Source organism: Tachysurus vachellii, chromosome 1 (genome assembly GCF_030014155.1).
Source record: "Tachysurus vachellii isolate PV-2020 chromosome 1, HZAU_Pvac_v1, whole genome shotgun sequence".
In the NCBI taxonomy this organism is placed as follows: domain Eukaryota; kingdom Metazoa; phylum Chordata; class Actinopteri; order Siluriformes; family Bagridae; genus Tachysurus; species Tachysurus vachellii.
In genome coordinates this window covers 12,002,368-12,029,100 of record NC_083460.1, presented here as the reverse complement: position 1 = coordinate 12,029,100, position 26,733 = coordinate 12,002,368, and the positions used below count along the sequence as shown (strand labels likewise).

The window sequence follows — 26,733 nt, the reverse complement described above, 5'->3', positions numbered from 1 at the left end:
CTGCAAAGATGTCAGAGGTGTTTCTTTTACCTGCCTCTCAATTACAAGCACACACAAGACCCTGCAACACAGGCTTTGAACAAATTTATAGCTGAGAGGTGTGCTTAACTTTACTGTGCTCACGCCCCATAATATCACCTCTCAGTAGGATTTAGGACTATGGATTCAATGTAATGGAAAGCCATTTATGGAAAAATAAAATGTTTTTCATATTAAATTATTACTACTACTATTTACAATCTGCAGTGTAACTCTTACAACTCAAAACTCAAAAAGATGACAATACATCCTTTGCCACAACTCTTCAGATATACAGTACAAAATGGAAATGTTACAGTAGATGTTCTTTAGATTACAAAAAGGAGGAAGAATTTTAAAGCTACAAAGCATGTAGCCAGAATGTACTCTGACTTCAAAAAATAGCATTGTGAAGTCATACAACAAATCAAATCAACGAATCAAGGTCACACAAAAGGCAGAGGATAGGTGACCAACAAATAAGTTTAACTGGGCAAAGTTAGGCACAACAAATGTGGATGGGTACAGTATATAGTTTGCATGGTAGTGACTTGTGAATGTCTGGCTTGTGAATGTCTGGCTTGTGAATGTTCAGTACTTTCATCATCTGTACTCCTTCTTTGAGGAAGAACTCCTTTTAGATTCAGACAATGACAACCATCAATATTCCCTCCAAAATACATACCTGCCTGTTGCCAGAGATGACTGGACCGTTTAAGAACAGCATGAAACAGTGGTAGACTTCAGATGGAAAGGAAATGTGCCTTTAATCCGATATGGAATTAAGGTATGGGAGCAAATAATCATCAAGTAAGGGCAGCCGTAAAAATGTCTGACTTTATCCACAATGAATGGTGTTAATACAGCAATACACTTAATTACACCTGTTTATTTGGCTTCTAATCGACTATCAGGTGTGGCTTCTGTATGGTTGGGATAAATACAAATATCACAGTATTTTCCACTTTAACCATGTCAGCCTCTTTGATTTTAAAGCAAAATAATCAAATGGAGGACAGATGTATAAGAGGCAAACAGTGCTTTATTTGTGTATAAATATTATAACAAGGTTTGTCTGTAATTATTCACTATTGGCTACATTCACTGTTGAGAATTTTAGCCCTCAGTGACTAGTCTCTGTCCTTATCCAATATAGAAAGAAGTGTTGGGTCTACAAAATAATTATGGAAAAAGGCAGTTGGAAAAGAACTGTCATTCTACCACCAAGAATGATGCAGACACCATTTTGTACTCTTGTGACAAAGCAAAAAAGCTGAAAAGCACAGAAATGATGTCTGCATTGCCCATGAGCTGAAGAGAATTAAAGACAAAAACAACAAAGACTAGAATGTCTGTTTCCCTAATCCCAAATTTATTTTTTATTCGTCTAAATTTCTGTGTTGATATCTGCAACTGGAATTCAGTGTAAGTTATTTTGGATTTCTGAATAGACCTTATGACTTAAACATTAAGTTCGAACTCATAGTACAACTAGTATTTTATACAGAACAACTTATTTATCTATGGTCAGATCATTTTCATTAGCTTAATTTTTATTAGCTTTACCCCCTCCTCGAACTGCCACCTTATTGTGGTGGAGGGGTTTGTGTGCCTGAATGATCCTAGGAGCTATGTTGTCTGGGGCTTTCTGCCCCTGGTAGGGTCTCCCAAGGCAAACAGGTCCTGGGTGACAGGCCAGACCAAGAGCGGTTCAAATACCCCTTATGAGTGAGTTAATAACAAGGTCCGTGACGTCGCCCGGTATGGCGCAACCGGGGCCCAACTCTGGAGCCAGGCCCGGGGTTGGGGCTCGCATGCGAGCGCCTGGTGGCCGGGTCTTACCCCACGGGGCCCGGCCGGGCTCAGCCCGAAGGAGCGACGTGGGGCCGATCTCCTGTGGGCCCACCACCTGCAGGAGGGACCGTAAGGGGCTGGTGCAATGTGGATTGGGTGGCAGTCGAAGGCGGGGACCTCGGCGACCCAATCCCCGGACACGGAATCTGGCTCTACCGGGAGGAGGCCCCGGGGAAGACCTAGGACACGCTGGAGGGACTATGTCTCTCGGCTGGCCTGGGAACGCCTCGGTATTCCCCCGGAAGAGCTGGAGGAAGTGTCTGGGGAGAGGGAAGTCTGGGTGTCCCTGCTTAGACTGCTGCCCCCGCGACCTGGCCCCGGATAAGCGGTAGAAAATGGATGGATGGATGGATGGATTATTAGCTTTACTAGAATTAGTAATATTTCACAGTTTCCCAAGATTAAACTAGCATTTGTGTGGATTTGTGAGTCTGAATGGCAGTCAATTTCAATGGCACATTCTACTTTGTGTCTAGCAGCTTTCCAACTGAGGTTTGTTGTCTAATGCTGTATCATTAGCATAAGTGTCTGGATGTCAGTGCAGAGTAACAAAATGGATTTTGTATTAGCTTGTTCAAGTTTGCCTGCAGAATCGCAAAGTACTTAATTTCTTAATTTCCATTTAAAATTAGCCTCATAAATGCAATACAATTGCTTATATATAAAAATATTCATATAAATTCTTAACAAGAAAACTTTTGCATGGAAGCGAGGAGGCGGCAAGTGCTCTTGCACTGTTCTGTCGAAAAGGTAATGATTCAGTTTGACACACATGAACAGGAAATATCTTACCCTGCACCTGCAAGTGTATGTCTGTGCATGTGAGTGTCCATGTGTCTTTGTGCAAAAGTCACAGCCAAGAATCAGTGACCGTACATATTCAAATGTACACACATTCATACACTGAGACATAGCTCTCACCTCAGCAGGGCTGACCTTTATCGGTGTAAAAATTCCTTACTGGATATCTAACCGTCCCTAGAAGACATCACAAATATCAGGTATGATTATAGTAGCTCCATTTCTCTCTCTCTCGCTCTCACACACACACACACACACACACACAAACACACATACGCACACACAGTAGAGTAAAGACAGATTGCTAGAAACAGTAGGTCTATATGAAACCATTACTTTATGAGGAGAATATAATCCTTAATACCGAACACTGCCCCAAACAACCAATGTCAGATGGAAAATGCTATTTAAAATCATGTATTATATAAATTAATATTTCTTATGTTGCCTTAGAGGATTTGCTAAAAAAAAGTGCCCAAATTTAACTGATCCTATTCCTAAATAAAACAATATGATATAGCAGAAAAAGTCTTGTTTTTGCCCTGCAAAGTAAACGTATGAAAGGTATTTCTATTTATGACTGAATATTAACTAGAAACCAAATTAATCTATAAAATAAAATAAACTTTATAAATCAAATAAATTAAATAAACAAATAACAAAATGGCCAGATAATAACAGACAGAACTCATAAATACAGCTACTACCATACTTTATTGAAACTGAGAATCACTTGAAATAATAATGCTATTTTTACCAAAGAAGAGAAACCATTATCTGCTGACACTGTTCTTGAAAAGTCAAGATGAAAATAATTGTATGGTAACATTCTTTATTGGGAAGAAACATCATTGATAATACCCTCTTTTGAAAGTGTTTATCAATAATATCATGCTCAAAGTGTACTTTTTCAAATCGAAATGTCACACAGTCGTAATACTGAAATCTGCTGAGGAGAACTCGAACCCATCATAGTAGAAAGTACATGAGTTAAAACAAAGTAAGTGGCAGTCAGTGAACTGGGTTACACCTATGTAAATCAATCGATTACCCCATGGGAGAGCATTGGGAAGGGTGCAATTTTAACTGCAATTGCAGAAAGGTGGATAAGGTTATTCATTTTCTTCAGCATCAACATGTTAGGTATATAGGTATTATTGGGTATAGCCATAGCAAGACATTTGGTATTTTTTTCCCAATATGCACACTGCATGCTGACTGATAACATTTGCAACTAACCAAGTTGTCTGGCCACTAAACAAAATTGTCTAAAAGAAGAAAGTACCAACAGCGATACCACAATCAAAGGCCACAGACATCACACATTTTCTCCATTCTAATTCAACATTATCCGAAGCTCCTATACCTGAATTTAAATTCATTTTTCATTGTCAGCTTTATGTTTTTTTTTAATGTATTTTATGTTTATCTAATGAGCAAGCCAGACAGTGGCAAGGAAAAACTTCAATATGAGGCAGAAACATTGGAGACAATATGAGGCAGAAACCTTAATAGGAACTAGAATCAAAAAAGAATGTATTCTCATCTGGGTGACACTGGAGAATGCGATTATAAATAATTTACTTTCTACAGTAGTACATAGTAAGGTAGAACTGTGTAACCAGGAGCTAAATGATTTTTTTGTATTGTGCTTCTGCCTGGATGCTTAGATAAATGCATAAAAGATAGGTGTACAGCACCTAGAGCAAATAGAATCCTAACTAGAACCAGAAGATATGAACATATCACATCTATCTTATCCTCATTGCATTGGTTTTCAGTCAAGTTTCGCATTGATTATAAAATACTATTATTGACCTATAAAGCACTTAATGGTCTCGTGCCACAGTGTTTAAGTCCAGGCTAAAAACACATTTGCTTTGTCTAGCTTTTTATGAATAGCGTAGAAAGGAGTAGATCTGGAGGGTTCATGGGCATAGAGAGTTTGGTGAACTGGGATGTCTGGATGTTGTCAGCTTACCACCCTAACAAGTTGCTCAGGTTTGCAGACTGTGGAGTGGTGAGATGCTTTACATCCCAGGAAGCCCTCATGTCTGTGTCACCTTCTAGCTTTTTAGTTATGCTGTCATAGCTAGTCTTGCCGGAGTCCCTGTCTGCACTTTGCACATAATTTACATTTCCCATAACCTGATTACAGTCATACCTAACAATTTTCTCCTCTCTCTCTCTCTCTCTCTCTCTCTCTCTCTCTCTCTCTCTCTCTCTCTCTCTCTCTCTTTCTGTCGAGCTATATATGCCACTCCCGAGCACTCAGTGTTTGAGTTCCTAGTCTGATCGCCTCCTCCTATGGAGCTAGAAATTCCCTTGATTTTGGAAAATAAACAAACACTTCTTTTGATTTATTCTATGAGTGATGCTCTGTACAGTTGAAACAACCCGTGTGAGTTTCCTGGGAGCAGATTGAACATAGACAATTTCCTTAACAATTTGACAGCTAGAATGCCAACGGTCTGCAAGTCTGTGCTGCTGCAAATAGAGTATTTTGGAGGACAAAATTCTTATTTCAAGCTAAAAACATTATGTCAATGTCTTATCAACAATTTCTATAGGATAGTAAAAATGAGATTTTCTGGCTTTTAAGCGGTAGTGTATTTTATTTGCCACACATTATAATTTTATGACCTTGATTTAGCATCTCGTGTCATGATGGCTTTTACAATTCCCTAATGGAACACTAGGGGGCGTTTCGGGATGGGTTTGGCTTTTGTTTATGTTTTTGCGTTCTCACGTGTGTTTGCCTGCCATCTTTATCCCCTCCCGCCTCTGCTGTCATTCTCCTATGTTTCACTGATTACCTCAGCTAATTATTCCTGTCCTCTATTGGTTTTCTGTTATTTTTTACCTTAGTCACTCAGTGTTTCCATGTGTTTGTAATTCTTTCATTTAAAATAAATTCCCCTGTTTGTTTTGCTATCCCTGTGTTTGGGTCTTTTTGTGGAGGCACCTGTTTCTGACGCTTGTGTTTTAATTCATTTGTGCATATAATCAACTCCTGGAGAACAAATCTAAGAATGTAAAATTCTTATATGTATCTTTATATATATACTTCTGCTCTTTTAATACAGCCATATTGATCATTCATTCATTCATTCATCTTCTACCGCTTATCCGAACTACACGGGGTCACGGGGAGCCTGTGCCTATCTCAGGCATCATTGGGCATCAAGGCAGGATACACCCTGGACGGAGTGCCAACCCATCGCAGGGCACACACACACTCATTCACTCATGCAATCACACACTAGGGACAATTTTTCCAGAGTTGCCAATCAACCTACCATGCATGTCTTTGGACCGGGGGAGGAAACCGGAGTACCCGGAGGAAACCCCCGAGGCACGGGGGGAACATGCAAACTCCACACACACAAGGTGGAGGCGGGAATCGAACCCCGACCCTCGAGGTGTGAGGCAAACGTGCTAACCACTAAACCACCGTGCACCCCGCCATATTGATCAATTAAACCTCATTTGATTGATAAATGTGCTCAACACAATTAGGGCTGTGTATGCAGAAATATATTGACAATATTCTGGCCTCCTGTTAATATTTCAATTCTTGCTTTGACAACCTAGAGGAGTGAAACGCATGCAGGTGGTTTGCATAATCTGAAAGGAAGAGGTGACGTAACAAGGTGACTCAAAGGTTGTGTGGTAATTGATAGTAATATGGTTTGGGTATCAGATGTCATGATGCAGTGTCTTATGGATGATCTAATGGCTGTCTTAAGTCTTTAAAATTCACTGTGCCAGTTTATGGGCCATGCCTTAAGGAATTAGATTTCCTGTCCTGTTTCTTGTCTTCTACACTGATTAGCCAGAACGTTACATCCAATGACAGGTGAAGTGAATAACCCTGATAATCTTCATACAGTTTATTTATTTTTTGTCTATTTGTAGTTACATATGAATGCTTTTATTTTATATTTTATTCTTATCTTATTTTTAGTCTGTGTTGTTGTCTCTGTGTACTGGAAGCAAGCCTGCTTGGCAATAAAGCTCCTTCTGATTCTGATTCTGACGGTACAGTGGAATGTATTTATTAGACAAGGGCCAAATTGTGACGATTACTGGGTCAGATCTCACAAACTTGTGGGTTGTTCCTGGTTTGCAATTGTTAGTACTGAAAAAGATCCAACAAAACACAACCAGTGAATCGGTGACAGAGTCTGCCTTCGGAAATACCCCCTCCAACAAAACCACGTGTTCTCTAAAAATAAAACTTCCGTAAAACGTCTCGTTTGACCAGAGCGCTGTTTTACGACACAGCTTTGCTTTCTGGTTGCTGTAGTGTAAAACATTTCCTATTTGTTTTGCTTTCTAATTACACTTGTCAGTATTTTATGCACACACACACATATATATATAAACCGATTACAAGTTATTATAAGTGAATTTAGATGAATTTGAATGTTTTTGTGAGGTAAGTATTCCGTAGAAGAGCGCATTATTATTGTACACAGAACTACAACATCCGGCTTTCCGCTTTGGTGCCGGAAAGTGACGTCGTAAAAGAGCCAGTGGGTGGAGAAAAACAACCGCTTCCGTGTTGATCTGAGCGGATAAACAACAACACGGACTGTACAGGATATTATAATGGTTTTATAAAGTTATTACAGTAGAAAAGTATCACGAATCAAAATGTCCTCAGGACAAAGTACGAAGAAAAGGGACAAGCGGATTCTATCAGGTGTTTGTCCGGATTTTAAGTGTCAGGCGAGATTGTTTTTTCCAGCTTGTAGCTCAGTTAGCATCGAGTGCACGGAATGTGGACAACGTCACGAACACAAGGATCTGTTAAACGTGGAAGAAGTAACTGATCCAGATGTCGTGCTTCATAATTTACTGAGAAACGCTTTGCTCGACGTTTCAGGAGTCCCGAAGAAAAGCACGGAGTTGGTGAAAGTCATGGGTTTGTCTAATTATCACTGCAAGCTGCTGTCACCGATTCTCACCCGTTACGGGATGGACAAACAGACGGGCAAAGCGAAACTGCTCCGGGAGATAAACCAAGGTGAGCTGTTTGACTGCTCGCTGCTGGGTGGCAGAGCTTTCCTTATAGAACAGGAGCATATATGTACAGTCGGCTATGGCAAGGACAGATCTGGAAGCCTCATCTATCTACATGATACACTGGAGGAGATCAAGAAAGCCAACAACAACCAAGAATGTCTTATTCCTGTACATGTGGACGGAGACGGTCATTGCCTGGTGCATGCAGTGTCCAGGGCTTTGGTGGGTCGTGAGCTTTTTTGGCACGCCTTAAGAGAGAACCTCAAGCTCAGCTTCAAGCAAAATCTGGATCGCTATAAAGCTCTGTTTCAAGACTTTATTGACACTGCGGAATGGCAGGACATCATTAGTGAGTGTGACCCTTTGTTTGTGCCACCAGAAGGTGTCCCTCTTGGATTGAGGAACATACATATTTTTGGACTCGCCAATGTCCTACATCGTCCCATAATCCTGCTGGACTCTCTGAGTGGAATGAGGAGCTCAGGTGACTACTCGGCAACGTTTCTGCCTGGCCTGGTGCCCGAGGAGCAATGCAGAGGAAAAGATGGCTCTCTGAACAAGCCTATATGCATCGCTTGGAGCAGCTCAGCCAGGAACCATTATCTTCCTCTAGTGGGCATTAAAGGAATACCACTCCCAAAGCTGCCTGCTGCACTTATTCCAAAGGCTTGGGGAGTTCCGCAGGAGCTTATCTGTAGGTATGTTAATCTGGAACCCTGTGGAGGCTGTGTTATCGGAGGAGATCGAAGCCTGCAGGAGAAATACCTCCTTCGTTTAGTTAGTGCCATGGAGGATGTTTTTATTGAGAAACATGGTATCCATCCTGCACTGGTGGCTGACGTTCATCAGTATGTTTACCGCCGAACAGGGGTGATTGGCATCCAGCCTGAAGAGGTGACAGAGGCAGCAAAAAAATTGGTGCTGGAGAATCGTCTGCACCGCTGTCTGATATGCAGTGCACTGTCTGAACTCCATGTTCCGACTGAGTGGTTAGTACCAGGTGGAAAACTTTACAACCTTGCAAAGTCTACTCATGGCACTCTCCGGGGAGACAAGAACTACACCTTCCCATTGAATAACTTGGTATGCTCCTACTGCCCTGAGAGGGACGCACTGGTTCCTGACTACAAGCTCAGTTCACTATCTACGTGCACCTGGTGCCACAGAAACACTGTGCGGCATGTCCGTGGTGATGGATCTATAGTGTACCTAGATGGGGACCGTACCAACACACGCTCACAGGGTGGTAAGTGTGGTTGTGGCTTTAAACATTACTGGGAAGGAAAGGAATATGACAATTTGCCAGAGGCATTCCCCATTACCCTTGAGTGGGGAGGCCGTGTAGTCCGTGAGACAGTCTATTGGTTCCAGTATGAATTAGACCTAGCATTGAATAGCAATGTCTATGAGGTTGCAATGCGCCTTGTCACAAAGCATTTCCCAGGAGAGTTTGGCAGTGAGATTCTAGTGCAGAAGGTGGTGAACACAGTTTTGCACCACACAGCAAAGAAGAACCCAGAGGAGTACAATCCAGTGGCTATAGAGGGTGCTCACATGCAGGGCCAAGGGCAAGGGGGTGGACAGGTAGTGGAGTTGGATGCAAACCTTCCCCAAAAGATTATATTGACAGGCCAGAAGGGCCGCACCTTACATAAAGAGGAACTGGTGATGAGCCAAACAGAGCGGAATCTGCAGCATAAGATTAGCGAGCAGGCAGCTCTGTCCCAACGGCGACGCTCACAGCGTCAGCAGATACAAGACCAGAGTGCAGAGCCTCGCTCCGCCTCCCCTGCCGCCTCCTCCTCAGCTCCACCCACACCCACTAAAGGTATGACCCCTAGTGGGCAGAAGAAGATCAGAGTGACAACCAGTGATGGGCGGCAGGCGACACTGCAGCTGCAAGCCAATAATACCTATGCAGAACTGCAGGAAGCCATCACCCAAGCCTTCAACGTACAGCCCCACCAACAGTGTATCCGACATGGCTTTCCTCCCCGGGAACTTCCCCCACCACCCCCTGAGCATCAGGACTTGCCCCTGGCCCTGCAACACGGAGATCGCATCACTGTGGAAGTGCTTAAGGAGAGTGTCCCAGACACACAAATAAATACTCATACCCCAATGGAACCTTGGCTCAGCAGAACCAGCAGCCGAGAGATACAAGACAGCGTTGACCTGGAGATGTCATCACTCTGTCTCCTTGCAACACTTATGGGTAGGACATAACATTTTGAAAAGCTGTAACAGCCCTTGTTCGTATTTAAAAGTTTCTATATACATTATATGGTTACTTGGTGAAAATATCAGTTTTACAGTGAACATATCCCAAAGTAAATAATACTTTGTCCTGTTAATTATATTTTAAACTGCTATGATTGAATTTATAAGGAATTTGTGAGATCACACTATTTAAGTCATATTTTTCCACAAAGTCCTTTTCAGACAAGAAATTGCCTGCAATACGGATTCTTGGTATTAGGATTAGTAGTGGTCTGAAACACTGGGTTAGTATTTGATCAGGTTTAACATTTATTGATCCAGTCCACTACTAATTAGTAATTTAATTCTGTGAACATGTGTAATGTTGCTTGATAAACACTAACATCCTTTATCAAGATGGGTCAAGGAGACTCATTAGCCTCAGTAGCTTAATTAATAGCTTAAATAGTTGATTATTTCACTTAAAGAAGTATTAAGTATGGACAGAATAATAAGTAAAGAAACCTAGACAACATGGATCCACAAATCAGACCAGTCATGCCATTAAGACAAAGAAATTCTGCCATATAAATAGAGGGCTTCTATTTATATTGGTTATATACATTCTAATGGCTAATGGCTTCTAATGGCTCAGCTAGTGCATAATCCTTAAGTGAAAGACTTGACATATACCTCTAGTGTGCTACTTGCTAAATACTTCATCAGGTACACTGGATCGGGAGAGGATAATTATGTATCAGTGTGTAAAACGTGTGGCTAACAGTAACGCTAACAATTAAATATCGCAGTTTTATCCAGGGGGATACGGTGGCTTAGTGGTTAGCATGTTTGCCTCACACCTCCAGGGTTGGGGGTTCGATTCCCGCCTCCGCCTTGTGTGTGTGGAGTTTGCATGTTCTCCCCGTGCCTCGGGGGTTTCCTCCGGGTACTCCGGTTTCCTCCCCCGGTCCAAAGACATGCATGGTAGGTTGATTGGCATCTCTGGAAAATTGTACGAAGTGTGTGATTGCGTAAGTGAATGAGTGTGTGTGTGCCCTGCGATGGGTTTGCACTCCGTCCAGGGTGTATCCTGCCTTGATGCCCGATGACGCCTGAGATAGGCACAGGCTCCCCGTGACCCGAGGTAGTTCGGATAAGCGGTAGAAAATGAGTGAGTGAGTGAGTGAGTTTTATCCAGTGGGAGGTGCTTTGAGTGCATGATCAACTGTAAATAATGTAGACTTTTTGTTTTCTTGTTACACTATTTTTTTTGTTTGTTTTGTTTGTTTATTATCTCACTTAACTCACACCTAATTCACCATTTCTACAGATTGTCTGTTAGTCTTCTCCAAACTAAGGTTTCTAAACATGTTCCAGCAACACGATGCGAAAGGCGAGTTTCATTAAGACATTCTTTATTAAAGTCGATATTGAAGCGCCTTCACAAAGCCCAGACCTGAACCCCATTGGACAATTGAAAAGCCAAATTGGAGTTTGAGATCAAAAGATGAATATGGGACGATAGATTAGAATATCTGATACTATATGTAGATGTGTTCACTTGGAACATGACACCTTTGGCGGAAGACCACAGTTTCATGAGGTGGGCAAAAGTGTCAGAACACTTGCTCACTATTCAGCTGCATATAGTTTGTTTACAGTGTGTATTGCATACAGTCAACCCTTTAATACAACATAAAATTGTCAACAGACCTTTGAATAAGTGAATGAAATGTAAATGAAAAATATTTTTCAAAATACATATTTTTTTACCACAGCTTTTTTCATTTTCGCCATTTTCACTTTTTCCTTTTCCTACTGAATAAACAGTCCCGTAATCAGAAATCAAGCAAAATCCACAATATTCAGAGTAAACTGCACACACACGCACACATACGCACACACATGCACACATATGCGCACACACACATATACACACACACACATATAAAGCCGCCTTTCCACTGCACATGTCAAACGACGGACGGTAAACATGAAGTCATTCATTTCCTATGGAGAGTCGTAAAGTCGCTGCGTGAGGTGGCGACCATCTGCGGATCCGTAATTTTCGGTTTTGAGCGTTGGATCCGTTAAAAAATTGAACTTGTGCGACTACACCGTATCTGATATGCCGACCGGACAGGTTTTTATTAAAACCACCGGCAGATGTTAGTGAGGAAAGCGATGAAGAAAATTAAGCAAAATTAATGTAAAGAAAACAGAAATTGTAACAATTAAGTTCAGTTAAGTTAAGAGAATTTCAGTTAAGTTCGTTAATTTTAGTGAAGTTTAGTTAAGTTCCATTTAAGTGTAAAGTAGCATTAAGAGTGCGAGTAAGTGAACGAAAGTGAAAGTGTAATTCCTCCTAACTCCTCCGCCTGTTTACTCCTCCCTCAACACCTCCGTGCGCATCTTCCGTAAAGTAAAACCAGTTTATTTTTTTAACATTCTCTTTTATTACTGTATGTTTTTATACAATATTTGTCATTTATAAATACAGGTACTGTACATTTTTCATATTCAAAACACATAAACAAAACAACTGGAGTGGAATTTTGCGAGCTGGAACGGATTCATGGGATTTCAATGAATTTAAATGGGGAAAATTGCTTTGAGATACGAGCAATTTGAGATACGAGCAAAGTCACGGAACGAATTAAACTCGTATCTCGAGGTATCACTGTATACTATAAAACATTCATATTAACAAATTGTTAAAGCAGTGTTGTATATATTCTTCTTACAAACATGAATACAAACATAATTTGAACACAAAATATATACAGCACAAAATTTCTCCAGCACAAGCAGATTTTTTATAAAGATAGGTAATATGTAAGATGTCTCGTAAGACTCGAATCTCACTTTCAGTATTGTTTTCATAAACCTGCAAGTTTGCTTTTCTTTCCCTGTCTCTCAGGTGAGGATGTGTGGTCATATGCTAAGAAGTTACCTCATTTGTTTCAGCAAGGAGGAGTCTTCTATAACATTGTAAAGAAAGATATGGGTAAGTCTCCCTGTTTTTTAGTTGGTGGTAGTTTGTTTGTTTTGAAATAACATTTTGTACAACAATAGTGTAGTTTTTCATCCCTGATAGTAGACATGCACATTCTTCAACTGGTTTGAGGGTCATTTTAATGAGTGGAAACTATCAGGACGTTATTAAACATGTGATGTCCACCAATGATGGTGGATAAATTCTCAAGCATGGAACAGCCGTAATGGACAGACATGCAGAAGATCAACTGGTGCATAGAGACACAGGAACTACCTACTGTCCAACTGTCCATTTCATTCAGAATACAGCCAACCCCATTCATAACCCCGGTTATGCACCAGACGCACAGATTCACACAGATGTCGGCCATGTTAAGCAGTGTTTTATTAATGTGTGTGTGCTTTCTGTGAATACGTTTTTTTTTGTGTGTATCTGCAAATCTGGACAAATCACATAGTGTCAGGTCAGAAAGGTATCCTAGTACTTAGGTTTTGGTCACTTGGAAATAAAAGAAGGACAAAATGATCGATTATGTTTCATTTACAGTGTCGTTTAGGTGTCATATAAAAAATTACTTTTATATTTTAGCTAATTACAGAACATAAAAGACCGAATAGACTTTCTAACATTAATCACAATTCAAAATGTACAAATATAAAGACTAAACAGTTAGCTTTACTAAACAAAATGATTTTTAATGTCTGTGTGTGTTCTTGTGTCTGTCTATGATCAACTTCAGGTCTGTTGGATGGGAAGCACTGCACTCTTCCACATTTGACTGGTAAGACATTTGTGTTTAACGCAGCAGAGGAGCGTTTGGAACTATGTGTGGATGCTGCTGGCCACTTCCCAGTGGGCCCTAACGTGGAGGAGATTATTCAAGAAGCTCTGTTGTGTTCTGAGGCTCCCTCTCGCAATCGTGAGGGAAGCCCTGCTCATGGCCTGAAATTGGGCAGTGGAGGGGTGGTGCGCAAGAAGGAGCAGACAGTTACTGCTTTCCAGGGCAAAGGTCATTCACTGGGCTCCACCTCACATGAGCACCATCCAATCAGGCGAGAACACAGCAATGGTGTGGACCTGAGTGGCAGTGTACAGGAGGAGGGGCTAGCACGGTCTAGGGAAGAGCTGGTGCGTGTTGCTCCAGGCATGCTCACCCTGCGTGAAGGGTGTCGAGAATTAGAATTAGAGCCCACAGCGATTGAGGCTCAACGGCGCCGTCTGCAGGAGATGGTCTCAAATATACAGGCGTCTATGGACAAACACTTACGGCAACAGACCACACCTAGCACTGCTACTAAGCAGAATGAAAAGGAAGATCTAGATGAGCAAGAGGAAAGGAGCCAGGGAGCAGAGTCTCCGAGCATCTCTGAGCCCATGGACCAGTCCTTATGATGTCCTTTTTCACACTCATGCACATCTACTCACCCAGTGGTCATACTAATCAATTACTGTATGTGAGGTGTTCAAATGCATTCATGAGTAATTGTCATAAGGGGCTTGAAGTTGAGCAAAGGTGCTGGTAAAAATGTGCTTTCTCTATATATTGTAACACGCACACTTAACACTCATGCTTTACATAGACACTCAACAACCAAGTGCAACTGACGTTCAATACACAAAGCCTTCTGTAGCAGTTTATACTCTTAAATCAGCTACAAAATACATTTACCCAGCCACAGATATAGATATAGGGTGTGTGTTAGTTTGCTGTGAACATAAAAGGACTTCTAATTGTCTAAATGTAGTTTGGATGCACTGTTCAGAAGTAATGCAGTGATCATAGTTTACACCTGGTTGATTGTGTATGCACAGTGATACTATTGGTAGGGTCTATAGCGCTATGGACTGTGTTCTTTTCTTCTTCAGATTAAGCCGTGTGTGGATTAAATAAAAGGTGTCAGTAGGAAGCTCCTTTCTGGATACCGCTTCTTACCTAATTTTGTGACCAGGTTAGATCTGCCTTCTCTTGGTATTCAAGTCACAATGACACAAATGTTTAAAAATATAAATGAAAGGAATTTATGTTTAATTCTGGCACACAGTGCTATGCTTAACGTGCTGTTGTTATATTATATTTGACAGTAAAAAGCTACCGTATCACAAAATATAATCCTCTGAATTAGTAACGCTAAAGATCAAAGCAGTGCTTGAGGCTTGTCTTGAGATTGTTATGTGAGAGACGCTTGTACAGTATTATACATCTTTACTAAAGCAGAGGAGCACTGATTGACCGATTCTTGCCCTTAAGCTGAGTGTAAATATTTGCTGAACGGCATGAATCTGGTGTGACTACTATCCTCCACGTGGATGTTGTTGCACACTTGTCTGCTTAGATGAAGTTTAAAAAAGTTGAGTTGCATTTAATTTCTCCAGGTTGAGTAAAGCTGTGCATTGTATGAATCTACTGGGTCGGGCAGGGACATTGAATAACAAGCTGGCTGGGATGACCTGACCAAAGCTCTACTCCTTTATCATTAAGACGGGTCTTATTTAGAAGGCGCTTTTTTTTTTTTTTTTTTTTGCTAGTGGTGGCCTTGTACATGTGCTGCCATTGTCCATGCATATCCACACAGCCTTAATGGTCACTAAGGTTTACTTACAACCCACAGCATACACTCCTCACAACACTTTTCTTCCTTCACCACAATCAAAATTAGTTTCATTGTCTTGTCTAATTTTATGCCTAAATGCTTTTGATTACATCTCAGCTAAAGGTAGCTCAGACAACTCTATTCATTTATCTGTAAATTTATTCCCCAACTGTGTAAAATTAGTTTTTGCAAAGTTTTTTTTTATGATGCAAGGCTGGTTCACTCCCTTTGAGCCCTTTTTCAAAGAGAGTGTCTCATGTAAATAAAACTTTGGGTGGCGTGAACCTCTCTGAATGGAAGTAAGCAGTGGCATAAGCTTACTGTAGAGTGGAGCGTAGCCTTGAATGTGGACTTGGACTTTTCCAGTTTGATGAACACATTACCTGAGATTCAAAATAGAAAAATTGAAGAACCAGAAAAAGACATTTCTTAGCTCATTATTTTATTTTATTGCTTGATATATTTCACCTGTATAGAGTTATCACAATGTTAAGAATAATGAAGTATATTTCTGTTGGACCATTAGAGGCAGAGAAGAATGTTTCTAAGCACTATTCCTTAATGTTGGTAATGATAAGGCCAAAGTTCAAATTCAAAAGAGATCAGTTGTTTTTATAAGTGATCTTTCTGATGGGGTGATGGCCTGTAATATATAGTATATATTGTACTTTATCCTGTATATAGATTTGTTTTTTTCTTCTTTTGATTCGTTTCTTCTGTTTAATCTGAAGTTCCCACACAGCTAAAGAATTTGCAGTTTGCATGTGCAATAAATTTTTGGTCTAACAACAAAATAAAGTTACAGTCTGACTGCAGAAATACTATATTACTGACTACATTTCTTTTACTAGATAAATTATGGTGAACTTTGCACTCATAACTCATTAAAATTACATTTGGTTTGTCCTTTGTACATAAATATGGCAGATTTCAAATGACTGCGCAAGTTTAGTACAGTTTTATGGATGCTTCAAACAAACGAGTCAGATCCTCTTCAGTGTGACGTCTTGGTGAGAGTTTAGTTACACGCTCCTGCAAAGTACACACACACACACACACACACACAAATATACACATACAAATGTAGAAAACTATACCATCTATACAATTTTTTTGAGAGAACTAATCCGAAACAAAGAACAGCCAACCTGTGGAATAGTTCCCTTCACCAAATCAGGAATGTCCTCTTTACTGTAGCCAATTTCAGACAAGCCATCTTCCACATCCAGGTCATACAGGATGTTCCTCAGAATGTCTGCCAACACCAGTCCAGCATCTTCTGTCTTCACATTCCTTACATCAGCACCTTATGTCCACATACACACAAACACACACAATGTATATATTTATACATACATAAGGGTCTGGTCTACACGGTACAAAAAAAGGGTACGTCTTTTGTCCATTACCCAGTATCTCCGCTGCATCTAGGTGGCGCTCTGGGCACATGCAGGCAGTGAAGGCAAACACAGCAGGAGAAGTGAGAACAACAGAGAGGCCATGAGGCTTCAGGTATCATCCACATGCAAAATCATATAAGTATACAAGTAAGCATTGCACAGATATGGTTGCTAGTTATTTTTAATGAAAATACACATCAATGCTGGACATACAGTATCTCACAGGCGTGAGTACACCCCTCACATTTTTGTAAATATTTTATCATTTCATGTGACAACAAAGAAGACATGACACTGTGCTCCAATGTAAATTAGTGAATGTACAGCTTGTATAACAGTGTAAATTTGTTGTCCCTTCAAAAGCTGAAGACAAACAGACAAAGGACATGGAATACTGGAGCCATGTCCTGTGGTCTGATGAGACCAAGATAAACTTATTTGGTTCAGATGGTGTTGAGCGTGTGGGCCGGCAACCAGGTGGGAAGTACAAAGCCAAGTGTGTCTTTCCTACAGTCAAGCATGGAGGTGGGAGTGTCATGGTCTGGGGCTGCGTAAGTGCTGTCGGCACTGGGGAGCTAGAGTTCACTGAGGGAACCATGAATGCCAACATGTACTGTGACATACAGAAGCAGAGCATGATTCCCCTCCCTTCAGAGACTGTGCCGCAGGGCAGCATAACAACATGATAACGACCCCAAACACACCTCCAAGATGAACACTGCCTTGCTAAAGAAGCTGAGGGTAAAGGTGATGGACTGGCTAAGCATGTCTCTAGACCTAAACCCTATTGAGCATCTGTGGGTCATCCTCAAATGGAAGGTGGAGGAGCGCAAGGTCTCTAACATTCACCAGCTCCGTGATCATGGAGGAGTGGAAGAGGACTCCAGTGGCAACCTGTGATGCTCTGGTTAACTCCATGCACAAGAGGGTTAAGGCAGTGCTGGAAAATAATGATGACCACATAAAATATTGACACTTTGGGCTCAATTTGGACATTTTCACTTAGGGATGTACTCACTTTTGTGGCCAGGGGTTTAGTATTTTGAAGCGACAGCAAATTTACACTGTTATACAAGCTGTACTCTCACTACTTTACACTGTAGCAAAGTGTCACTTCTTCAGTGTTGTCACATGAAAAGATATAATAAAATATTTACAAAAATGTGATGGGTGTACTTAGTAATACCATCATGATATTGATGATTGTACTTTTTTATTCAAAGTTAAGGATTTCCATAATTCTGTAGTCTGTTTACTGGCAGTTTCAAATGTTTCTTATTGCGTAGGACTTACCACTAATGGATGGTCCACGTTGTATCCTCTAGCTCTATGGGTTTTGATGTTCCCAGAAATAGGATATGACATTCCATGACTGAAATAAAGTAGCTTGTGTTGAATAGGACAAGATTCATCATTTTTTTCTTGTTATATCAGCCAATACATAAAATTCAAGTAATCTTTGGAAGGTTAATTACATTTTCAGTAAATGATATATGTAAATGAGAAGATTTACCATAAATGAACTCCTGCATTCCCAAAGCCGATCCCAGCAAACACACTTGCCAGGTGCATGCTGGAGCGTGCCTCTACATCATCTGGATTACGCACCGCCCTGACACACACAATGATAGTTTTTCCTCAAACATTTTATTTACCCGAACAACACAGCTCAGATTGTGCATAATACTGGCCAGATTTACTGGTAATCTAGAAATCTTATTAACTCAGAGAGAGAGAGATCTATTGATTGTTGATCTATTGATCTACTGAGCTGGCTGAACTGTCATTAAAAACATTAAAAACAACAACAAATGTATAAAATGTATCTTAATAAATACAAATTGCTCTGGTATAAGTGGGAAAAAGCATTTTGAGATGTTAATGGGAAATAATAAACTCCAGTGTGCGCTCAGCTTTGGCATCAGGCTTCACCACTAAACTCCACCATTAATTCTTTTTTTTCCATAACATTATGCCCTTCTATAACAACAGCTAAGAGATAAACAACATCAACTCCCAGTGTTAATGCACTTTGTTATGGAAATGTCATCCGTGCCATGCTATGTCTCTTTATTTCTTATCTAGTACTGTAAACTTTGATGTACCGTTTTAAGTACTTGGCTACTATACAGAGTGCATGTCTTGCCCAGACATCGCTGATTGGGTTGCTGCCCTGATAAGCAGGTCGGGTGATGGGGTTGGTGGGACATGGACTCCTCATGTTATATGGCAAAGCAGTGTAGGATTCCAAAGCATGGCTATGTGAGAGAGAGACAGAGAGAGAGAGAGAGAGACAGAGAGAGAGAGAGAAAGAGTGAGAGTGAGAGAGAGAGAGAGAGAGAGAGAGAGAGAGAGAGAGAGAGAGAGAGAGAGAGAAAGAGTGAGAGAGAGAGAGAGAGAAAGAGAGAGAGAGAGGGAGAGAGAGAGAGAGAGAGAGAGAGCAAGGGTTGAAATGAGAAAAGATGTAAAGTATGAATTCCAGTATTTTAGTAACCGTACACAAAAGTGTGCACTGAATCGTACCAAAGTACATCAAAGCCACTGTTAGCAGCCACTCTGTCCGGCATGTGCAGTGTGTGAAGTGGATCCACCATCGCTAAAGTAGGCTTCAGTGATCGATTTGCTATGCCTGTGAAACAAAATGCAGGAACCTTGATATAAAACAAATTCTAAATCTAAAGATAGCTAAAAAATAAATGCCACTTTAAATGGTTTTAAAAACTGACAAAGTTATATTCATTCAAAATTATTTTCACACCTGTTTTGGCCTTAAGTTCTTCAAAATCAAATATTGCTACTCCTGTGGTCTCGCTCCCTGTACCTGCTGTAGTGGGAACTGAAAATACACACATACATGCAATAAACTTTATTACATCGAAAAAACCTATAGGTCTTTTTATGGTACACTCTACAGTACATTGTCTAAAAGGAGCTTGCACGATTTGATATGGTATGATATAACGGCCATTAGATTATACAATAGATAAATAGATTTTTTTGATACAGCATAAATAAACATTTGCTGAATATTTTACTTAGGTTTTTTTATTTTTAGTTGAATAAGACTTTAAAGTATCAGTATTAATAAATGTATATTAACTGAAGTATTATTTACCATTAGAGTTAGGGGTAATATACAATTTTATCTATTGCCATTGGATTCATTTTCTAAGTCGAGCAAGATTTGTTGGGTCTGAATAACTAAGATGTTTACCCTGAATTTATTTGACATTTATAATCTGAAATTGTAACTCAAATGAGATTCATAATTTCAGCTTCCACAACATGAATGTGACTATAAGGTTGCAAATTTTCTATTTTATCTATCTATCACTAAGAAGTGACATTTAACAAGGTGAAATTGGACTAAAACACTGAATAAATATAGTCGGGATTGTCAGAAAAAATAATACATGCTTAATACATACACGTATTATACATACACAATAATACATGCTTTTATGTCAAGCATTAAAAGCATAAACCTGATATTACCTATAGGTATCAGTATTCCTTAAATGAGCTAACACACAAATACCTGCAATAAGAGGCTTCAGTGATCGTGTTATTGGTTTTCCTTTGCCAACTGGTGCATTGACGAAATCCAGAAAGTCAGCCTCCGGGTGACATGCATAAAGATTGGCAGCTTTACAGGTGTCAATCACAGAGCCACCACCCACAGCTACATACGCATCAAAATTTCTTTTCTTCACAAACTCAATTGCTGCTTTAAAACTACAAATAGGAGGGAAAACGATATTGTCTTTCAAACTAAGGAGAATGTAGACTCCTAATATAGAGATTTCGATTACACCAAAAATATTATTTAATGCTCTGTTATTAAAACATAGCTACAGCTCAAACTGGGTTCAGCTGAGTCAATTATGTATTATAGGAAATCAGACATTCACAGTTCAGTGTTCGCTGAGTTACACTTTATGTTTTTACTACATACATACAAACACACATATATACTTCACCTAGAATCCGTAGGTTCCACCCTCACATTGTCATAGCATTCGTACTTCACGCCATGTCTGGCTAGAGAGTCCAGCACTGCTGTTACTGGAGGCAAACTGAACAAGTTCCTGTCTGTCATCAAACACACATTTTGTGCACCCAAATTCTGCAAGTCCTAACAAAACATTTCAAAAATACTAATTACAGTATATACAAATTTACATTCAGTTTAAAAAGAGTAACTGGTTCCAAATTTATGACCAATAACTACAAGAGAGCTGACTTAGACATTTAAAATATTTTTTTTGCTACCAAAGTGAATACAGTCCCATCCACTTTCTGTGGTTTCTGATAGCTCACAAGTCCAAGGCTTGTTGAATTCACAAGTCAAATTTCACTTAGATAAAGCTGGTGTAAAGCAAAATTAATGGTTATCAGAAGAATGCTTTCCCCTTCAGTGGTGTTTGGTCTGACTCCTGCTTTATTTCAGTAACTGCTATCAATAAACAGATGTAACGCTGAAAACATGAAGAATGAGAATTGTGCCAGTACTGAGGGCAAAATTTCTGTGTTAAATATCAGGAAAATGAGCCACTTAGGCCAAATAATTATCTTGTCATTTTTTTAAAATGCTGTGATATACAACTCCTATTTTGATAGGATATAAACATTACTTGCAATTATTGTGGTGCACAACAAAACGGCCTGTGAAGCATTAGTCATAACAAGTTTCTTATACTGACTAGTCAGGTTGATACCAGCAGTGTCTTTTAAGCCATTAATTCTCATTCCCACTATCTCTGCTACAGGGTTTGTGTCTGAGTCCTGGGTTTTGTATCAAAAGAGAATGATTAGATGTATTCATCAAAATCTCAAACACAATCCTTGATGTAAATGTTGCCCAGCTGTAACTGTGTTTCTGAGCTTTCTGAAGTGCAAGTAAATCTACAATCAGTGACACAATAGCTTATTAAATGGAGTTAGGGGTTTAGACTTCCATGAATATACAGTATTATGAAATACCTTATCATGGGGTGAGGGCATGTGGTGGCCTAGTGGTTAAGGTGTTGTGCTACCAAACAGAAGGTTGTGAGTTCAATCCCAGGTCCACCAAGCTGCCACCGCTGGGCCCCTGAGCAAGGCCCTTAACCCTCAATTGCTCAGTTGTATAAATATGAGATAATGTAATTCGCTCTGGACAAGAGTGTCTGCCAAATGCTGTAAATGTAATGTTATCAAAAATGGCTAATTTACATGCACTGGAGTTTATAAATGTTTTTATTTCATACCATAACTTAGAATTCAGCACTTGATATGTGCTTTCTAGTTGTTGTTTTTTTTATGTCTTGGTTCTTGAGAAGAATATTTTTAAGAAACATTATTATTCTATACCAGCCCTGGTCCACGTGGCAATTTTTTATTATCCAGCCCTGTAGAGATCTATTATATTAGTAGGAAAATGTAAAAACTGAAGTAATGCATGTTACACAAAACTGCAGAATTATTAGCACCATTTATAGAAATGGGCCAAAGTCAAAATAAAATATATTTTATAAAATAAAGAAGTGATATATTGTGTATATAATTATGGTGATGATGAACATTGTATAAAAATGGTTTTTTGGTCATAGTTTCTTAAATATGTTTAAATACTACTAAGTAATAGTTTGCAAAGTTACTCTAGAGATTTTCTATTTACATTTTATCATTCAGCAAGTCACATGCCATCTCTACAACAGCTATTTGGTACCAATAACTGAATGCCAATAGCTGAATACCACAAATGCTTGCTCTTATTTTTATAAAATAAATCTATTACCATGCCAATTTCTCTGGTCACACCCTTTCCATATCTGACATTTGAGCAAGCCATCTGAAAAACAAGATAAAGAAATGATTAAAATCTCCACAATCCATTAGAACACACTGGAGGTTCATTCATTCATCTTCTACCGCTTATCCGAACTACCTCGGGTCACGGGGAGCCTGTGCCTATCTCAGGCATCATTGGGCATCAAGGCAGGATACACCCTGGACGGAGTGCCAACCCATCGCAGGGCACACACACACACACTCTCTCATTCACTCACACACTACGGACAATTTTCCAGAGATGCCAATCAACCTACCATGCATGTCTTTGGACCGGGGGAGGAAACTGGAGTACCCGGAGGAAACCCCCGAGGCACGGGGAGAACATGCAAACTCCACACACACAAGGCGGAGGTGGGAATCGAACCCCAACCCTGGAGGTGTGAGGCGAACGTGCTAACCACTAAGCCACCGTGTCCCACACTGGAGGTTAAGTGTTATAAAGTGCAATTAAATGACACATGTTCAGACATTTGCTATTAAACTACAATTAATTGGTTAAATGGAGCAGCACCATTAATGATAAGGTGTAGGACTGATACCAACCTCAAAAGCATAGTCAGTTTTTCTCCCATTGACCTGACCAGCATCTGGACACAAAGAAAGTTGTCAGTTCAGCTCATCCAAAAATGTACAACCTAAATATTCTTCTGTGACAAGTATTACTGATTGTATTTACTTTTGTGTTCTCTTTCGTGGGTGAAACATACCTGACTGACAGATGTGGACAGGATGTGTGGAGTGAGCAGGACATCTGCACCTGTTAATAAGTATCCCATGGGATTTTAACAAAGGATCCACTGGCAGGCAAAATGCTCTGACCTCTAAATAAAGTTATGTGTAACTGTATTGAAATGGAAATGCACACACATGACACATTTATGGCTCGATTCATAAATAACGTAAATATCAATAAAATCTTAACTACCTTAAAATTCACTTTCATTCACAAGCTGCATGTATAAATGACTGAACTTTTGATTAAGTATGAATTATTATTATTAAATATGCTTCTATATGCATTATCTTTAATATACAGGTCTGTATTCCACTTTATCATGCACATAATTGTAAATAAACGTGGGTTTGTGCAAAGCTACAAAGTGGGAGCTGTTACACACACTATATGATATTTGGTGATATTAGTCATAGCTTATAAAATCAGTGTAAACAGATATTTAGACAGATCCAGAGTTGAGAAAACGTGCAGGTTTAAAGTTGTGCAGCATTCAGTTATATCATTATATATGTATGATTGTTATATGCGTATTAATTATGCGTTATTATGTGCTTCATTGTTGGATTTGTGGATACTGTTTGACTTACGCCTGAGCGGCCAACTGCCTCAGTAAGTGTGTCACCCTGTCGCGACTGACCATGACCGCGTCCTGACCCTGTTATTGTCCTGATCTGCGTCCTGACCCTGTTATTGTCCTGATCTGCGTCCTGACCCTGTTATTGTCCTGATCTGCGTCCTGACCCTGTTATTGTCCTGATCTGCGTCCTGACCCTGTTATTGTCCTGATCTGCGTCCTGACCCTGTTATTGTCCTGATCTGCGTCCTGACCCTGTTATTGTCCTGATCTGCGTCCTGACCCTGTTATTGTCCTGATCTGCGTCCTGACCCTGTTATTGTCCTGATCTGCGTCCTGACCCTGTTATTGTCCTGATCTGTGTCCTCACCGTTATTGTCCTGATCTGTGTCCTGACCCTGTTATTGTCCTGATCTGCGTCCTGACCCTGTTATTGTCCTGATCTGCGTCCTGACCCTGTTATTGTCCTGATCTGTGTCCTCACCGTTATTGTCCTGATCTGCGTCCTGACCCTGTTATTGTCCTGATCTGCGTCCTGACCCTGTTATTGTCCTGATCTGCGTCCTGACCCTGTTATTGTCCTGATCTGCGTCCTGACCCTGTTATTGTCCTGATCTGTGTCCTCACCGTTATTGTCCTGATCTGTGTCCTGACCCTGTTATTGTCCTGATCTGCGTCCTGACCCTGTTATTGTCCTGATCTGCGTCCTGACCCTGTTATTGTCCTGATCTGCGTCCTGACCCTGTTATTGTCCTGATCTGCGTCCCGCTTCCGAATTGCAGACTATATGCTTTACGACACTAAAATGATGCAACGCGCATGTGCGTCATTTTACGGCATGTATGACAAATCAGTGCGCAACACACACTCACACACATACACAAGGATCTTAAGTATCACGCATTGAGAGTGACAGTCACGCATTTCGGTCTTTTATCACGCTCTCCCGCTACACATTGTATTTCTCACGCAGAAAAACTTTTTGACTATTTATCATATGCCGCAGCGCTCAAAATGTATCAGTCCGCACCGTTGTCTCTATGGGACGGGGTCAGGAATCAAGCGCGTCACCTGGAGTTCTTAGCAGAGCCTGACACTTATCAGCCAATCAAAAAAAGAGGCTACACAATAGCCAATCAGAAAATAGCACTATCTGGGTAAGATTTGCAACAACCAATGAAAAAAAAACCTCAACACGAAACAGCTTGTCTCTGGACGTTTGTCTATGTCCTCAATCATGACCCTAAAAATGGCTGGGCTTTTTTATATGGGAGCAACATTACAAATGATAAAGGAGTCCAAAAAGGCAACAAACACAATAAACAACACCAGTCATAATCTCTCTCTCTCTCTCTCTCTCTCTCACTCACTCACTGACACAATATGTTTATAGCACCTGTGTGACTTCACACACACACACACACACACACACACAATGTTTATAGCACCTGTGTGACTTCACACACACACACACACACACACACACACACAATGTTTATAGCACCTGTGTGACTTGTTTGCTTATTCATCTCTGTTTATGGAAATGAGCTTAATTGGTCGTTTTTTATTCGTTGTAATTCTATACGTTGTAAACTTTATTAACATTAACAGGTTTCTTCCTCACATCTCATCATCTGCTGCCTGCTCATTAGGGTTATAGAGACAACACACAGAGAACAAAAATAAGAAATAAATACACATGTAAATACAAATAGGCAAATAAATTGAATAATAATAAAAATTGTATGTACAGTTGTGCTATAGATGATAACAGAATAGAATGAGTTGCAGGGATGTAGTAGGATGGAGGTGGTAACAAATAAATGTCAGGTTATTGCACTTTGTTATTGCGTAATTGGGGAACATTTAACTGTTCATGAGGTGGATTGTCTGGGGGAAGAAACTGTTCTTGTGCCTTGTTGTGCTGGTATTTGGGGCTCTGTAGTGACTTTTCCTCACTATGGATATATACAGTTCTTTAAGGGTGGGTAAGGGAGCACCGATAAGCCTTTCAGCAGTCCGAACCGTTCTCTAGTCTTCTGATGTCTGATTTTGTAGCTGAGTCTAAACATACATTGTTGTTCCATGTTTAACTACATTCTAAATGTAGTTAGGATAAATGAAATAAAAAGCTAACTATAGAATGAAAATATCTAGGTAGGTGAAACATTCCTCAGCACAGGTGCACATATACATGTACACCAGCTGTTGCACAATGCTTGGAGGTAGACTGAGATTTATAAAATCACATTTACATCTGTAACTAGCATGTTACTAGCATTTAAGACACAGATTGCTTGTGAAACACATTTAATTGTGTGCATGTAGATCAATAGAAAGAGAAAACTGAAGGAACTTAAGAAATGAAACTGAAGTGTACACAGTTCTACTATCATTTAGTCAAATTAACACTGATTCTACACGCCATCCACTCTGTTACTCATTTTAGCACATTTATTAGAAAGATTTAAGATAACAATTAAGCTCAATTAGATACCCGTGTACAGTGCAGAAAAGTGCAAACTAAAATTACACTGGTTTATGAAGTAAAACAAAAAATACAGTTGGATTATGCAGCATATTCACAAGAAAAGCTATAGCAGGAAATGTCATGTGTTTAAATGTCATACATTATAATAATTTCCTGCTATTGAAATTGCAAGCTAATATAATTTGTTGGTTTTATATGCTCATAT

The 26,733-nt window shown here is 40.0% G+C and overlaps 2 protein-coding genes across 2 annotated transcripts; one reads left to right on the top strand and one right to left on the bottom strand.

Moving 5' to 3' along the window:
- Window positions 1-7,205: 7,205 nt before the first annotated feature.
- vcpip1 (valosin containing protein (p97)/p47 complex interacting protein 1) lies at window positions 7,206-16,316 on the top strand. The gene is made up of 3 exons (XM_060872492.1): window positions 7,206-9,919; window positions 12,824-12,910; window positions 13,641-16,316. The coding sequence occupies exons 1-3, from the start codon at window positions 7,333-7,335 to the stop codon at window positions 14,291-14,293; spliced, it is 3,327 nt and encodes a 1,108-aa protein (XP_060728475.1). The 5' UTR covers window positions 7,206-7,332; the 3' UTR covers window positions 14,294-16,316.
- A 42-nt stretch (window positions 16,317-16,358) lies between these two features.
- Window positions 16,359-24,800, bottom strand: adhfe1 (alcohol dehydrogenase iron containing 1). Its single transcript, XM_060872504.1, has 14 exons — window positions 24,051-24,800; window positions 23,435-23,484; window positions 23,271-23,314; window positions 22,672-22,725; window positions 20,873-21,027; window positions 20,431-20,627; window positions 19,651-19,728; window positions 19,416-19,521; window positions 18,998-19,150; window positions 18,406-18,504; window positions 18,186-18,264; window positions 16,902-16,998; window positions 16,641-16,798; window positions 16,359-16,524 (listed from the first exon to the last, which is right to left on the bottom strand). Exons 1-14 carry the CDS (start codon window positions 24,101-24,103, stop codon window positions 16,441-16,443), a joined length of 1,407 nt encoding a protein of 468 aa, XP_060728487.1. The 5' UTR covers window positions 24,104-24,800; the 3' UTR covers window positions 16,359-16,440.
- Between the last annotated feature and the right edge of the window lie 1,933 nt (window positions 24,801-26,733).

Excerpts from the sequence above, each read along its gene's own strand:
- vcpip1 (XM_060872492.1), top strand. The coding sequence starts at position 7,333 with ATGTCCTCAGGACAAAGTACGAAGAAAAGGGACAAGCGGATTCTATCA. Across the intron at positions 9,920-12,823 it reads TCTCCTTGCAACACTTATGG|GTGAGGATGTGTGGTCATAT; the intron begins GTAGGACATAAC and ends CCTGTCTCTCAG. Across the intron at positions 12,911-13,640 it reads CATTGTAAAGAAAGATATGG|GTCTGTTGGATGGGAAGCAC; the intron begins GTAAGTCTCCCT and ends GATCAACTTCAG.
- adhfe1 (XM_060872504.1), bottom strand. The coding sequence starts at position 24,103 with ATGGTCAGTCGCGACAGGGTGACACACTTACTGAGGCAGTTGGCCGCT. Across the intron at positions 18,505-18,997 it reads GTAGCCAAGTACTTAAAACG|GGCGGTGCGTAATCCAGATG; the intron begins GTACATCAAAGT and ends TGTGTGTGTCAG. Across the intron at positions 16,999-18,185 it reads ACGTGGACCATCCATTAGTG|CCTCATGGCCTCTCTGTTGT; the intron begins GTAAGTCCTACG and ends TGATACCTGAAG.